The following is a 17,061-nucleotide window of genomic DNA, read 5'->3' as shown; positions in this document are numbered from 1 at the left end:
ATATACTATATTAACAATATAGTTCACTCTGGCTGATTCCAACGGACAACACAGTAACGACGCGGTGTCACAAAGGGCAAGCAATGTAATAAAGAGACCTTCCGAGGGGTGTTTAAAAGTAGTATGCAATATGCAGTATAACATGTCGAAATAATATGCTAGAAATTATCCTTTGACCCCATAGTTTGAAAATAAAATAAAATAAAAAATAATTCAAAAAGTTAAACATTGTAAATTAAGTGTAATTTTTGCAATTATGGCACCCCTTGGCTATCGTTTTCAGGCGTTAGTTACCCTTTGTGACGCAAGATGGTGTGATTATGCTGTTCGTTGCCTAATATATGGAGATTTATGAAGTGAGCTATATTGTTAATATATTATATTTGGTGCTTGTGTAGAGTTTGTATTGTACTTCCAGTTGAAAACCGAAGTGAGCTCTCGCGACGATTGAGTTTTTGAAGTACATATGTCGTTATGCCACAGAGAACAGACATGGATGCTCGAACAAAATTTCGGTAAAAACGTGTGTAAAGATTTAAATCACACCTCAGCGCCGCCAACGCAGGCTGCCCGACATAAAAACTCAATCTCACTAAGTGATGGCGTTGGCATACACTACATAAACAATGTAGTGCTGCCTCCTAGGAGCGAGCCTAGGAGCAATTCGGAATGAACACTAGCGCTAAAAAGTAAAACACGGCAAATTTGAACCACATTTATCAGCACACTAGCACCGCGCAACGGGGGCATAGGCACTCTGTCAGGGCATCCAGGACTCGTTGGAGTTTTGCCACTAGCGCTCTGATCACTCTACCGTTGTAGACGATGGAGGTGTCATCTGCGAACAGAGACAGAATGCCGCCTTCTGGAGGTTCTGACATGTCGGAGGTGAACAGATTGAAAAGCAGGGGCCCGAGGATACTGCCCTGGGGGACGCCTGCGACGATGTTGTGCGCATTGGAACTCGCTCCGCTGATTGAGACCCGGAATGTCCTTGCCGAATTGTTGATGATTTTCACCAGGTAGCTGGGAAGATGTAGCGTTGTAGTTTGTACAACAGGCCATCATGCCATACATTGTCAAATGCCTTCTCGACATCGAGTAAGGTCATGGCGGATGTTTTCGAGACAAACTTGTTCCGTCTGAGGACGTTGGTAACTCGAGTCAGTTGGTGTACAGTTGACCGACCGCGTCGGAAACTAAACTGTTCCTCGAGCAAGATGTTGAGATTTTCGGCAGACTCAAGTAACCGGTGATGAATAGCTTTTTCGAAAGCTTGGATAACCCTGAGAGAAGGCTGATGGGTCGATAACTTTTGGGGGAGGAAGGATCTTTCCCAGGCTTCCGGATGGGGATGACTTTTGCTGACTTCCAGGACGATGGGAAGTAGCTAGGCCAGAGACACTGATTAAAGATCAGCGAGAGGTGCTCAAAGAACGGAGCACTCATGTGTTTGAGCTCGAGATTCAGGATACTGTCGAAGCCTGGGGCCTTCGTGTTCTTCGACGATTTGATATAGGTCGTTGTAGATATCATTAAGATAACGTAACGTATAATTTTAGAATTATTTGTTTAGGCAATAAATAGTATTAAAACACTGCACAGATATAATGAACAGCGGTTAATTGATTCGATATTGAATGAAGTTATTATTACTGCCAACACTGTTCATTATAAGCTTGAAATCTTTGAACGGAAATTATATAAAGCGGAAGTTCGAAAATGACATTCGAATAACGGAGCAAAAGATACATTCAAAAAATTGTGTCGCGCCGCTTGGCGTGGAACCGACATGAGTCAGTTTATAGAAGAAAGTTGTGACGAACGGTCGTGAGTGGCAGTGAAAAGAAAAAGTAAAGATGGCTTCCGCCGACAATGGCTCAGTCAAGGATTCGAAAAACGCTCCCGCGGCCAAGTAAGATTATTATTATCGCTTTTCCAATATTAATAAAAAAGGGTGCTATTTGATTAATCAGATGTGGAAATGCCAGAAAAATAATGAAATTTTTTTCCTTTTGACTTAAATTTGAATAAAGTGACAATACGTCAGTAGCGCAGTAAAATCTGGTTTATATAATTTATTTTAAATGTGCATTACTAACGAAAGAGAAACTAATATTTGGAAATCTAGAAAAATTGTTGCATTGAAAGCGTATTGTTTACAAATGGCGATTTTTATGTGCAATTTGAATGTTTTCAAAATGGCGGCCTTATTGGAACGAGCTATTGATTCTACGGAAGTAATAAATCCAACCTTCGAGTGGGTTGGTGTGTCTGGTGAGAGGCACTTGATTCGGTTGGATCAGACAGATATCCTGCGGTTTAACTAAGTGCAGAAGCTTTACATAGATTGAATAATGTTAGCCTGATAAGCTTCCATTATACATGACCACCATTATACCATTATACATTATACCATTATACAATTCGCCAGCTGAGATCTCCAACTCCTCCGAGTCGTTGGGAATCAAATCAATGTTAGCATGCTCGTTGACGGCTGCTTCGTGTGGACTGGCGAAGTTCTGCCCAAGATTGTGTGAGCTGACGAAGTGACGACCTATTTCAGCGACCTTCTCTGCAGGAGTTATCAAGCGGTCCTTAGAGCCATTATTGTCTAGTGGGATGGGCCGATGGGCCGAGGCTTGGATTTTAGTATTTTGGTCATTTTCCAGAACGGCTTAACATAATCTGCGAGAGTGCGGATGTTATTCGAGAAGTCGTTATTTTTGAGGTCCACCATTCTGGCTTTGATAATTTTTGTGATTCGATTGCAGCGTGTTTAAGCTCAGACAGTCCAGTACGCTGAAACTGCCTGCGAGTGACATTCCGCAATCGAATCAAATCTTTGGTGAGTGTATCGATGTTTGAGGAGTTGCTTACCTGCCGAGCCGTCGGTACATGTGATCCGAACTGAGCTCCTGGTAGACGACCGGCTGCGAGACATGGCCATTCATGTTCGTGATGTATAGGTCGAGGGTTGCGTGGATACCGGACCGACTCAGCCGAGTGGGGGAATCCGGGCTCAAGAGTGGGCTCAAGTAGTGGCCTTCCTCCATGTCGTTGCTCCAGATGGTGCCGTTTCGATTGCCGCGACTGTTGCCCCAGGCTTGATGTTTGGCATTGAGGTCGCCGGCAATGATAAACTGACCTTGCCTCCGCGTAAACTTGACGATGTCTCTCCGAAGGGCAGCCGATGATCCATCGCCGGCTTTGGCTTGCGTTGGACAGTATGCCACGATGAGCGCGATTGTGCCGACCGAAGTGGTGATTTCGACACCGATCGCCTCGATGACACTGAGCTGGAAGCTTGGAATCAGACGACAGTTGATGTTGTAGCGAAGAGCGATGGCCACACCGCCTCCCCTGGTGGGCCGACCGAGTCGCACGATGCGGAAGTCCGGGATGTTGACGTTCACCTCCGGTTTTAGGTGCGTTTCGATGATGAACGCCACGTCTATTTCCTTCTCCTCAAGGAAATCCTTCAGCTCAATTATTTTGCTCTTTAGCGAGCAAGCGTTCCAGTTGACCAGGCCCACCCTAGCAGCCATTTTCAATGATGAACATGCCAAGAGTGAAGATCTGGTCGAAGCGGGTTTTGCAGCCGCGCATTACTTGTGGCGAGCTGCGCCAAGATCGGCATCAGTTGCTCCGGAGTGTACAGCGGGGCAGATTCTTCCGGTGGGACGGCTGCGTTCTCCGACTGCCGACGGAATCCAGGAGGAGGGAGCGGGGGCCATTCGCTGGTGGATGGTGCCGACGATGCTAGAGCTTGGACCGATGCAGCTGCTGCTGCCAGTCGCTTGTGCAGCTGTAGCGGTGGGAGTATGTGAATCACACGACGGGGAGCCGGGATGGCTGGAAAGTTCACCTCGTTGATTATAACGCCAACCAGCTTCCAGTCCAGTCCGACATACCAAAGTTATTTCAAAATGAACAGTAAAAAGTTATCACAACATAGCGAGTGCAGCTTCAACGTCTGTTCTCTGTGATTTCAGCCCCTTAGCGATCAGCTGGCGAATTTTTGGGCGTAAATCCGGCGGATCGCCCTTCACAAACACGGGCGGGCACTTCTCCTTCTGCTCCGGTTGCACCTGCGATTGCTGCTTCTTCCTCTTTTTCGGCGGATTGCCGGCGTCAACACGCTGCTGCTTGGAGGAGTTACCCGCGCCTCCAAGAGCAGTGCGCTTAGGCACTTTTCCAGCGACCGAATCGGCCACCTAGTCTCCCATGACGGGTCCGGGAGAAAATAACGCCAACGCGACGAAGCGAAAACGTAAACAGCAAACGAACGAGAAAAAACACTTGGAAAAAATGCGATTGCAAACAGAGCGTTAATGAATAAAGCTTAGAATGAATGATTAAATTTGTTACGATTAAATCATTCAACTCTATGATTAAAGAATATGATTAATGATTTAATCATTTTTCACAATGATTAATGATTATGATTAACGATTAAATTAATTTTTGACAATGATTAACGATTATGATTAATGAATAAAACGTTTGGAGTATGATTAACGATTACCGATCGTGATTAAATGCTGACACAATATGTGTATGATTAATGATTAAAGATCGGTATGATTAATGATTAATGATTATGAATAATCAAATTGAATGGATTGCATATTGGGCTTCCAGTTGAAAACCGAAGTGAGCTCTCGCGACGATTGAGTTTTTCCTTATTTCCTGATGTCGCAACTGCATCGCGACTAGTGCGCATCTATGCCACCGCCGTGCGCCATGATGCGCACTAGTCGCGACGTAGTTGCGACAAAAGGAAACGGGAGAAAACTCGATTGTCGCGAGAGCTCACTTCGGTTTTCAACTGGAAGTACAATATTGATCAATTATCAAGTAACATTTTTACCAAATTGGGTTATTGAAAGGTATGAAAATTAAATGATTATGATTAAAGATTAATGAACTTCCCGTTTCGCTGGGATATGGATATGTACTCTGAAGTAGTGCGTAACGGTGTAAATCCGGTCATATCGCCAGGCTCGGTACAACACTGAAGCTGACAATATGACGTCCCTAACCCCGAATCCCTGTTAAAGAACAACATCTGGCAACCCGGTTGTATCTTATGCAATCGCCGCTACTGTGGTGTGCCCCTACCGGATAGGCGTCACTGTGGTAGCTGTCAACCTTTCCCTCGTTTTTCAACAAATGTAAAATCATACCGAACAATATAAACGTGTTTAATCTTGTCTCTTCAAACAGTATTCTTTTATTTCCGTTTTCCGTACCAATCCGAAATCCTATTTCAGGTTTTGGTCCAGTAAACGCGTTGCGCGAGTGGAACATTTTAGTGAAGTGGTTTCGTGATGGAAGTTGAAAAAGCCGATCGTGTTTTTCTGCCGCTTTTCGACGGCACAAATTTTTCAGCATGGAAGTTCCGCATGCTGGTACTCCTGGAAGAGCATGAGCTTGTTGAGTGTGTGCATACTTTTGCTGCTGATGTACCGCCTTTGCAGTACGAGGCTGGTGACAGCGATGCTGTGAGGAAGACGAAAGATGTGGCCAGAGAGAAGAGAAAGAAAATGGACAGGAAGTGTAAATCGTTGCTAGTGTCGCGTATACATGATTCGCAGCTGGAGTATATTCAGGACAAACCCGATCCAAAAGACATTTGGGATGCACTGCGTCGTGTGTTTGAGCGCCGCAGTATCGCGAGCCGCATGCATCTTAAGCGCCAGATGCTCACAATGCGGTTTGAGGGTGGTACGCTACAGCAACATTTTCTTCGGTTCGACAAGTTAGTGCGTGAGTATCGTGCGACGGAAGCAGTGCTAGAGGAGATCGACGTGATTTGTCATCTTCTTCTCACACTTGGCAATTCGTATGCCACCGTGGTTACCGCGATTGAAACAATGCCGGAAGAAAACTTGTCGCTCGAGTTCGTAAAATGTCGGTTGCTTGACGAAGAAACCAAACGAAAAGGTGTCGATTTGTGTTCCTCAGCTGCGAGTGGTGAAGCTGCTTTTTCGGGCTCAAAGAAGCCAATGAAAACGAAGAAGATGAAATGTTTCGGGTGTAAGCAGGAGGGACATAAACTTTCGGAGTGCCCTGTGAAGAAAAAGGAAGGCAATAAATCGAAGGCGAATCTTGCCGATCAAGGTGGCGTGTGTTTTGTTGGCTTCAGCAGGGGATCTGATGTACAGTGCGGATCGCGAAAAGTGAAATGGTTCATTGACTCTGGCTGTTCGGATCATATAGTGAATGACAGGTCGCTGTTTGATGATCTGAAAGTATTGGATCAGCCAATCGAGATAGCCATTGCTAAAAATGAACAGTGCATTGTGGCAAAACATTCCGGAACGGTTCGCGTTCTCTCCGAAGTTGACAGAAAACAAATTGAGTGCACAGTAAAGGACGTTTTGTACGTGCCGGAATTAAGGTGCAATTTGTTTTCGGTGATGAGAGTAGACGATGCGGGAATGAAGGTGATTTACGAGAATGGGAAAGTGCAAATTTTGCGTGGTTCGGAAGTAGTCGCCACTGGCTCGCGTGTGGGACGCTTGTACGGTTTGAACTTTTCGTTGGCGAAGAAAGTGTGCGTAAATCGTTGCTATCGTGCGGGCGGATTCCAAAAAGTTTGGAATTATTGCATCGTCGGTTCGGACATTTAAATGCAAGAAGCCTTGAGAAACTTATTCGCGATGAAATGGTTATCGGAATAAAATCGGACAGTGCAATTAAATGCAAGGACATGATAGCACAGAGAACAGACGTTGAAGCTGCACTCGCCATGTTGTGATAACTTTTTACTGTTCATTTTCAAATAACTTTGGAGTGTCGCCGTTATCCCCTGCATAATCAGCGCTAGCGTCATAAAAAAATGCCACTGTGCGCTAGTGTCGTTATGCATGCAAGAGTATACCAGCGCCATCGTGTTGTCAAAATGAGATTGTGAGTTGCAATGTCGACGTCGATGGCGTTGCGGTTCGGTAAGTTTGTTTACACATGTTTTGCAAGAAATTTTGTTCGAGCCTCCATGTCTGTTCTCTGTGATGATAGTATGCGAGCCGTGCGTCGTAGGCAAGCAAACTCGAAAGCCTTTCGCAGTGCGTGAAGGAAAACGTTCATCGCGTGTGCTTGAACTGATTCATTCGGATGTTTGCGGTCCGGTTACACCAGTTGGAGTTTCGGGAATGAAGTACTTCGTTACGTTCACCGATGACTGGAGTCATTTTGCCGTAGTGTATTTGATCACATCCAAGGACGAGGTGTTCGAGTGCTTTCAGATGTATGAGGCATTGGTATCGGCAAAGTTTGGGCGTAAGATTCATCGACTGCGCTGTGATAATGGCGGTGAGTACAAAAGTAAGCACTTTGATCGATTTTGCAAATCTAAGGGGATTCAAATAGAGTGGACGGTTCCTCACACACCTGAGCAGAATGGGGTTAGTGAGCGGCTGAACCGCACTCTGGTGGAGAAGGCTAGATCCATGCTTGAGGATTCCAAGGTGGATAAGCGTTTCTGGGGTCAGGCAATCCAAACGGCTGCATATTTGCTTAATCGTAGTCCATCATCGGCAATCATATCAAATGTGACTCCTTATGAGCTGTGGGAAGGCTGCAAGCCGGATGTAAGCAAACTTCGAACGTTTGGCTGCAACGTGTATGTTCATGTTCCAAAAGAACAACGAACAAAATTGGATGCTAAGGCATGGAAGGGGATTCTCTTGGGTTATGCTAACAATGGTTATCGCATATGGAATCCAAAGATAAGTAAAATCATTCATGCTCGAGACGTAGATTTTCTTGAAGGGAAAGAGTCAAAGCTGAACCCCAACAGCTTGGTGCCGAGTGATATTTTCTCTGTTTCGAAGAATTCTGCCAATAGTGATGATGAAGAAGAAATCCCCGTATCCGATGATGAGTCGAATGATGAGTTTGACAGTTTCCGCGAAGAGGATGGTCCGGATTCTGGTGAAGGACCGGTGGAGGAAGATCTTGGAAACAGCTCGGGAAACAGATCAAACGGAGAAGCAGCTCAGAACGATAATGGAACAAGTCGTCCTCAGCGAAATCGGAGTGTGCCATTACGGTACGCGGACTACGATATGGATTATGCAGCATATGCACTGAATGCAACAAGTTATGTTGAGAATCTACCAGATTCGATAACTGAAGCAAGAAGGCGAAGTGATTGAGTCTATGGCGTGCTGCCATTCTGGAGGAAATGGATTCCTTGAAGAAGAATGGCACGTGGAAGTTGACGAGACTACCGAAGAATCGTAAGCCGATAACCAACAAGTGGGTTTTTAAAATCAAGCGTGGCATGGATGGAGCTCAAGACCGGTACAAGGCAAGATTGGTCGCTCGTGGATTCAGCCAGAAGTATGGAATTGACTACAGCGAAACATATTCTCCAGTGGCGAAACTGGATACTCTGCGCACTGTGTTAGCGGTGGCGAACCAGGAGAAATTAGTCGTCCATCAGATGGACGTAAAAACGGCTTTCTTGAACGGAACGTTAACGGAGGAGATCTATATGGTGCAACCAGAGGGATTCGTGGAAGGAGAAGATTTAGTGTGTCGTTTAGAGAAGTCCATCTATGGGTTGAAGCAGGCTTCACGTGCGTGGAATCAGAGGTTCCACTGTTTCATCGAAGAACGATTGAAGTTTGTAAGAAGTGAAAACGACCAATGCTTGTACACTCGAAAGGTCGGATCGGAGAAATTGGTCATAGTTTTATATGTTGACGATATTCTCATAGCAGGGTCGCTGAAAGCAGTGAAAATGGTGAAAACTCTTCTTTCGCGAGAATTTGAAATGGCGGATATGGGCGACGCTAGAAGCTTTCTTGGAATGCGAATTGATTACGACATTGAAAGTGGTGAGATGCGCATCAGTCAGCAGCAATATCATGAGGATGTTTTGCGAAGATTCGAAATGTGGGACTGTAAACCAGTCTCGACCCCTTTGGAGAACCGTTTGAAACTTCCAAGAGGAGTAGAGGAGAACAGAATCAACAAGCCATATCGGGAGTTAGTAGGTTGTTTGACCTATGCGGTGATGACAACGAGACCAGATTTGGCAGCAGCTGTGAACTTCTTAAGTCAGTTTCAGAGTTGTCCCAATGAAGTACACTGGGTGCATCTCAAGAGGATTTTACGATACATCAAAGGCACCGTAAAAATGGGCTTAGTGTATCGGAGAATGGACAATGTGCCAGCAGTGGAAGTATATTCTGACGCAGACTGGGCCAACGATCAGTTTGATAGGCGTTCTGTCAGTGGCTGTATATTCAAAGTGTTTGGATCAACGGTTAGTTGGATAACTCGAAAACAGCAAACTGTATCTCTATCATCAACCGAAGCAGAGCTGACTGCATTGTGCACAGCAGCTTGTCACGAGATGTGGTTAGTTCGCGTATTGGAGGATCTTTGGTGTAAACCTAAGGAAGCGACGACGTTTTACGAGGACAATCAGTCAGCGATGCGCATTATCGAGAACTCAAAGGATTTTGGGCGACTTAAACATGTGGATGTGAAATTCCATTTCTTACGGGATCTGGTGAAGCAAGGAAAAGTTCGACTTCAGTTTTTGCCTTCGTCGGATCAGCCAGCCGATATGATGACCAAGGGTCTACCGTTGGCAGCCTTTCAGAGACATCGAGCTGCTATTGGTCTAACGAGTTGCAGCGATTGAGCAGGGTGTTAAAGAACAACATCTGGCAACCCGGTTGTATCTTATGCAATCGCCGCTACTGTGGTGTGCCCCTACCGGATAGGCGTCACTGTGGTAGCTGTCAACCTTTCCCTCGTTTTTCAACAAATGTAAAATCATACCGAACAATATAAACGTGTTTAATCTTGTCTCTTCAAACAGTATTCTTTTATTTCCGTTTTTCCGTACCAATCCGAAATCCTATTTCAATCCCAAGGTGTCAGGCGACCCGTGCTGAGGGGATGAATGGCCTGGGGGTGAAACAATGAATTATTGGCAGTGGCTGATTTTCTACTCGCCGCTACCACATCCAGGCGCTATAGTATATGCGTAAAATAGCCAGCAGGAGTTATCCGCCAGAAATTTGTATGGCGAAAGACATCTAAGGCGGGATTTCTCAAAAGTAGGAACTTTGCACGAAAAAATATTTGGTACCAGTAGTCACAGAGAACAGATATGGAGGCTCGAACAAAATTTCTTGCAAAACATGTGTAAATAAACACACCGAACCTCACGCCATCGACGTCGACATTGCAACTCACAATCTCATTTTGACAACACGATGGCGCTGGTATGCTCTTGCATGCATAACGACACTAGCGCACAGTGGCATTTTTTGATGACACTAGCGCTGATTATGCACGGGATAACGGCGACATTCCAAAGTAATTTCAAAATGATCAGTAAAATATTATCACAACATGGCGAGTGCAGCTTCAACGTCTGTTCTCTGTGCAGTAGTGTAGGAAGGTGTCCGCTACTACGCCTACCAAATATTTTTTCGATTAAGGTGCTTAATTTTAAGAAATCAAACCTTAGATGCCTTTCATACTGATTTCAAAAAATTAACTCCTATTGTGCCGCTGTAAGCATGCTCAAAGCAGGTGATTCATTGGCCAGGCGGTTAACGGAGCCTGCAATGCTGGGTAGACACTTTTCGTGTTGCATTACGGAGCAAGATCTACCACACTGTGCTCTAGTTCTTACTATTCTTGTTAATACTTATGAGTGATGGTCGGAAGAGTATGGAACGACTGTAATTTGCTTTTAGATTACCCATTTTTTGCGCCTTTTGGATGGAGTCAATGGAGTAAATTGTAAAAACGTAACTCAACCTTAGGCTGGTTTTCGAAGCCGACGACATGAATCTCCAAGCTCCAGAGCGCTGATTAATTAGGAAAGAAGCGGATACGAATTTGGTGGACCTGCTGAATCCTCTGACTGATTAGAGCTCTGTATAAAGGTGAGATTCGGAAATGCCAAACGCAATGAAATCGGATCTCTATACAAAAACGAATTCGGAACTCATAAGAAGAAGCAAAAATATGTTTGAACTTCAGTCACAGAGAACAGACATGGATGCTCGAACAAAATTTCGTTAAAAACGTGTGTAAAGATTTAAATCGCACCACAGCGCCGCCAACGCAGGCTGCCCGACATAAAAACTCAATTCCACTAAGTGATGGCGTTAGCATACACTTCATAAACAATGTAGTGCTGCCACCTAGGAGCGAGCCAGGGAGCAAGTCGGAATGAACACTAGCGCTAAAAAGTAAAACACGGCAAATTTTAACCATATTTATCAGCACACTAGCACCGCGCAACGGGGGCATAACGACATACTTTAAAATGACCAGTACAAACTTTACACAAGCACGCGAATGAAGATAAACGTCTGTTCTCTGTGCTTCAGTACCGATGCATGGTCAAAATCAGTATTATCCCACTTATTGATTATGATTAATGAATAATGATTAAGGGTCTGTCTCATTTGGAGAATTAAACCACAGAGAACAGACATGGATGCTCGAACAAATTTTCGGTAAAAACGTGTGTAAAGATTTAAATCGCACCTCAGCGCCGCCAACGCAGGCTGCCCGACATAAAAACTCAATCTCACTAAGTGATGGCGTTGGCATACACTGCATAAACAATGTAGTGCTGCCACCTAGGAGCGAGCCTAGGAGCAATTCGGAATGAACACTAGCGCTAAAAAGTAAAACACGGCAAATTTTAACCATATTTATCAGCACACTAGCACCGCGCAACGGGGGCATAACGACATACTTCAAAATGACCAGTAAAAACTTTACACAAGTACGCGAATGAAGATGAACGTCTGTTCTCTGTGATTAAACTTAAAAGTGACAGTTCGAAAATTTAAAAATCACCCCGTTATAAGAATGGCTGGTGCTACCCAGCAATTCCAATAGGACATCGATGGAAAATGATTCGATATCTGTCAAAAGTAATTTTGCTATGCGAGCAGGGTTATTTGATAATTATGGAAATGTCACTTCTAAGTTTAATCACAGAGAACAGACGTTGAAGCTCCACTCGCCATGTTGTGATAACTTTTTACTGTTCATTTTGAAATTACTTTGGAATGTCGCCGGTATCCCGTGCATAATCAGCGCTAGCGTCATCAAAAAATGCCACTTGGCGCTAGTGTCGTTATGCATGCAAGAGCATACTAGCGCCATCGTTTTGTCAAAATGAGATTGTGAGTTGCAATTTCGACGTCGATGGCGTTGAGGTTCGGTGTGTTTGTTTACACATGTTTTGCAAGAAATTTTGTTCGAGCCTCCATGTCTGTTCTCTGTGGTTTAATTTCAGTTTAATTATCCAATTGAGACAGACCCTAAATAGCTCATTATTCATTAATCATGATTAAATCTATGATTAATCACTAATGCTCTGAGCAAAAAACACGTCCGTACGTGCTGCTGTCTCGAACTGGAATGTTCGAGCATCCATGTCTGTTCTCTGTGGTTGAAGTCATGGTCGATGGTAATTTCTCTATTGCTACGTCTGTTTTTCTGTGTTTGAATCTTTGTTTACAAAAGCAGTTAAGTCGTACAATTTCGTGATTGGGCTTCAAGTTAAAATAGTCCACTTTTGAGTGGTTTAAGGTTTCCGTGTAGATGAAAGAGTGTAGATTTGATACAAATTTCAATAAAAGCGGCTTAGAGTGTTCGGAGCTTTTGAGCTATTATTGTACGACTTTTGACAAGTAGATGGCACTGTAGAAAGCTAAGCGCTGTACCATAGTGCTCTCTGGTGTTGATTTGTTTTGGGCATTAATAAAGTATTCTGTATTTTGCTTTTTCGACCTGTTAGTCACACACCAATAGTGTCCCAGATAATCAACAGTGACATCTGCATACTGAGCAAAACAACTTGCAATTCAACAAACTGTCATGCAGCCATGATTGATAAAACATTTCGGTTAGTTGTTTTGAACCTTTTGAACTTATTGATCGTATAGTGCATCTAATGAGTTGATAAAACTGTTTCTTGCCTTAGTACCTACATTGATTGATTTATTCGAAAATGTCGTTGTCGGAAGAAATAGTTCGCTTCAAACTTTGGGCTACCAAAATGGGGTGCCCGTTGGAGAAAATACCTTCGGATGATTCGTTGAAAAAGTAAGTCCAGATCGGGTTTTTATCAACTGTCATGGCATGATTTAATATCCGTTCATCATAGATGCATTCGCGGCAAGCAAAGTATACTATTTCAACAGATAGTGTCCGGAATTCGCCCAAGGCAAGAAATAGCGACTATGCGAGACAACGTCCTGGCGGCTAAACTGAAGCAATATCAAGCCCTAGGTGGTGTGGTTGCGGTGAGTAAATACTTGGCGTATATCAGCTTAGAAATCAGATGAAAAATTCATGTGCCTACAAACATGCATTATATTTTACTTAGAAATCAAAAATGGTCCAGATGCCGAAGGAGTTACAACGCTACGAAAAAGTGGAACAATTAAAGGAAAAATGCTCTGAAACAAGGGCTAGAATTCTTAGGAACAGAACAACATTGGAAACGGTAACGGATAAGATAAAGGAAAAAAGTAAGTTAGGTATAATTTGTTTGGTTTATAATAATCTGTTTAGATTACGGTCATTTACGAGATATTTGACGTGATATCATATAAAATTTAAAAAAATGTGTAGACTTTTACAACAAGACACTTTTTATCATGTCATTAAGTTCGTAACCTGAATAGGTCCCAGGCTATAAGCTATAAAACCATTCAGCTAGGAGCAAAGATGCTGTGGATATCCAATCTGTTGTTCTTTTTTCTTTTATGTCAATGTTACTTTTTTGTGTTCGAATCCAATACGACAGAATAAACCACACTTACAATAAAAATAATATGAATTTTGAATCATAATTTATCAGAAGGTGAATATGATCATTTTGCAAACTATTCAGTGTAGGGAATCAATGACAGAATAAGGTATTGTTGAAATATTTTCTAATGCTTGGGTAGTTAGATTCAAATTGAAATAAAGATATTTCTAAGCTGTGTCTAAAGATGTATCTAAGGTAGCTTTTAATTACTTTCCTCTTTCAGATATTCAAAAACTTCAGATGGTTACAAAATTGAACGAATCAGTTGATAAAACTGCATTCTACAAAGCTGTGGATAACTCTTTTCTGAAGGCATCCGAGAAGGAAATTGAAATCAAACAGGTTATCGAGCGTTCGATGCCTGTGAAAGCATCTGATTCCGCAAAAACAAAATCCGATGCTGTGGAGGCTATTCGAACTTGTTTGACATATTTAGAAGAGTTCTACTCAAAATTCTCCGAGCTCAAACAGGAAGGTAGCCAGCAGGCACAACAAAAACTTTGGTCCAACATTAGAGCAGTACTGAAAGGTATTCCAAACTACCTTTTGTGGTGCGTCGTTATGGAGATGAAAGAGAAGCAACTTTTGGAAATATCGGATGCTGATTCCCAGCAAAATGAGCACGAAAAGGAGAATGCTTTGTCGGCTCAAGATGTATTGCAGATTAATATGGCCAAGTTGTGTGGTTCTCACGTGAATTTGTTCATTGATGTGGTTGCCATGAAAAGATCAATTCAAGTATTGAAAGATGATTATCTTGCCAGGTATACTCCATTTGCTCAAATGTTGGAAACTAAGATGAACCTTTTGAACATGATGGACGACGAAGCTGAGGAAATTCTTGAGGATTACATGTTCCAATCTACATCTAAAGATTACAACCAAGGTCAATTGGACTTCATAAGCAAAGAAATTGAGCGAAAAAAACAAGAGATCAAAATACAAACATCGAAGTTAGAGAACCATGAACAACTGTTGGCTCAATTGAGAGACATTTATGGAGAAATTGACACATATTCTGAACAAATTCAGGAGGAAATTCAACAACTAAATCAGATCAAGGAAAAAATATCATATTTCAAGCGTTATAGTCGTTACACCGTTCACAACATGCGGCAGAAAACCACAAACCAATCCTTGAATATGCCGGATCAGACGATCAATCTAACAAGGTTTGAAAATAGTGCATTGACCAACATCCCTTTATATGCTCCAGCAAGCCTTCCATCCTATATAAGCGAGTTAACGTCATTTGCAGAGATTCCATTCCACAAGTTCTATCGATCCAGTAAAACCACCCTCTTTTCGCTCGACACTCACTTCTGCCTATCAACGAAACATGATTTCAAAGCATTGTTATCTTTCCTACCAAATTGCTTCTCATCCGCTGAAAACTGTCTACAGCAAATGCGCTCCGTGATCAAGTTCGATGAATTCATCCGCACTTTTGTGCAGGACATCAAACCCGAATTGAACACAGCCGTGGTGGACAATGCACTTTACCATCAGCTGTGGAAAGCCAACCACGAAAAAATTTGCCAGCATTTGGACGAGATTGAAGCGATCGCAAGCAACACACAGCAAGTGGTCGAGAAGGGCCGGGTTTACTATAACTTTGTCTTGGCGAATCCACTGCGAAAGTATGTGCCTTCGAAGAAGCTGTTTAATGGGCGAAACTATCGCGAGTATGAAAGTGAGTATTTAATGTACTACCGGATGATCCACGGGCCCATGGCCGGACAATGATTAAGGGGAGAGGAATTGTCATGGTTGGTATGATGAACGCTTCTTTCCACGCGGTAGACATCAACTATTTACTCGATCATCTTGACCAAACGCAACACTGAAAATATAACTTTTTTTCATCCATGCTACGAAGTATTATGAATATTGGAAGAAATTTCCTAATTAGAGATATATAACCATACAAATGTGGAATCCTTGACCATGGTTGTTTGGTAGGCGTGTCTGTGTCTTACTCTTTGTCTGTTTTTCTACGCTCTAAGACCGGCTAGATTAATAAACCTATAAACATTGATTGGAGCTGATTTGGATGTAATTTGATTGTGCACGTGCCATTTAAAGGTTATATGAAAATTACTATGAGAATTGCCAATAACGTAGAGCATCGTTTCGTGAAGCAGCCCAGAACCTATTTGAATATATTTAACGCATCGCCATCATAGAATAGATCCTAAGCTGAAAGTTAGTTGTTGTTGCGATGCAATCTGACTTTTTTGAGCAAAATTATAAAGAAAACAAAAATGCTCATTATTGATATTGATGTTATTCTTTTACGTGTTAAATTGAATTTCCCACAATTTGGTATTTTCCTAATAACTTTTGTTGCCAGCATCAAATCGTTTAGCAACAACGACGATATTTTTCCTTGTTAAATTTTCTATGCTGCTGACATATTCATACATTTTTAGAGCTCAATGGGCAATGATGCATTTGGTTTTCAGGAACAGGTTTTCACATAAGTTACTGTTTTCATAGTAATCTTTATACAAGCTTCAAACCGCTTCAAACTGCTTGTGCTCAGTTAAATTACATCCAAATTAGCTAAAAACTTAGGACGATTATTAAAATAGCAAATGCCATCGTTTAAGTTTAGTTTAGTTTAGTTTATTGAGAATAATCACGTGAACCTTTTACATTAAATGCTTAGGTGAGGTCAAGGAAGCAACCATGTTGAACTATGGAAATTTAAACTAAAGTAAATATAGTGGATACAGAAATACATACTAAATACATAATACATACATACGAAATACATTCTAAACAGTTAGAAAGGATTTTTAAACGTATTTAAGGTAGGTTTCAGTCGCGTTTCGAGGGGAAGGTTATTCCAGAGGCAGATGCCATGTATCAATACGCTTCGTCTCAGTTGCGATGAATGGGGGCACGATAAATGAGCGGCTGCGTTGCATTTGGCCTTGCTGCAAATGTTGCATGATGTACTCCGGAAGGCTATGATAGTACCCCTTGTAAATGTAGCAGCAGATTCGGTGGTGGTAATATTCAGGAAGATCACAACCAAAGATACTGTTTCTTACGGCTACAGTAGTATCTCTGGATCGTAACCGGTGCACGAAACGGATGACCGATTTGAAGCATCGGTGAAGTCGGTTTTTCAATGCTGCGCTCAATCCGGGGAAATATATTACATCGCCGTATGTGAAGAACGGTGCCACTACAGCCTGCGCAAGCTTTTGACGAGTTGCAAGTGATAG

At 42.7% G+C, this 17,061-nt stretch overlaps 1 protein-coding gene across 1 annotated transcript; it reads left to right on the top strand.

Annotated features, from left to right (window-relative positions):
* Positions 1-12,883: 12,883 nt before the first annotated feature.
* Positions 12,884-15,694, top strand: LOC134215839 (augmin complex subunit dgt5). Its single transcript, XM_062694945.1, has 4 exons — positions 12,884-13,113; positions 13,175-13,313; positions 13,397-13,541; positions 14,049-15,694. The coding sequence occupies exons 1-4, from the start codon at positions 13,019-13,021 to the stop codon at positions 15,569-15,571; spliced, it is 1,902 nt and encodes a 633-aa protein (XP_062550929.1). The 5' UTR covers positions 12,884-13,018; the 3' UTR covers positions 15,572-15,694.
* The last annotated feature ends 1,367 nt before the right edge of the window (positions 15,695-17,061 follow it).

The sequence above is a fragment of the Armigeres subalbatus genome, chromosome 2 (assembly GCF_024139115.2).
Source record: "Armigeres subalbatus isolate Guangzhou_Male chromosome 2, GZ_Asu_2, whole genome shotgun sequence".
Lineage (NCBI taxonomy): Eukaryota > Metazoa > Arthropoda > Insecta > Diptera > Culicidae > Armigeres > Armigeres subalbatus.
Note: the sequence above shows the minus strand (reverse complement) of the source record. Positions and strands in the feature narration are given on the sequence as shown.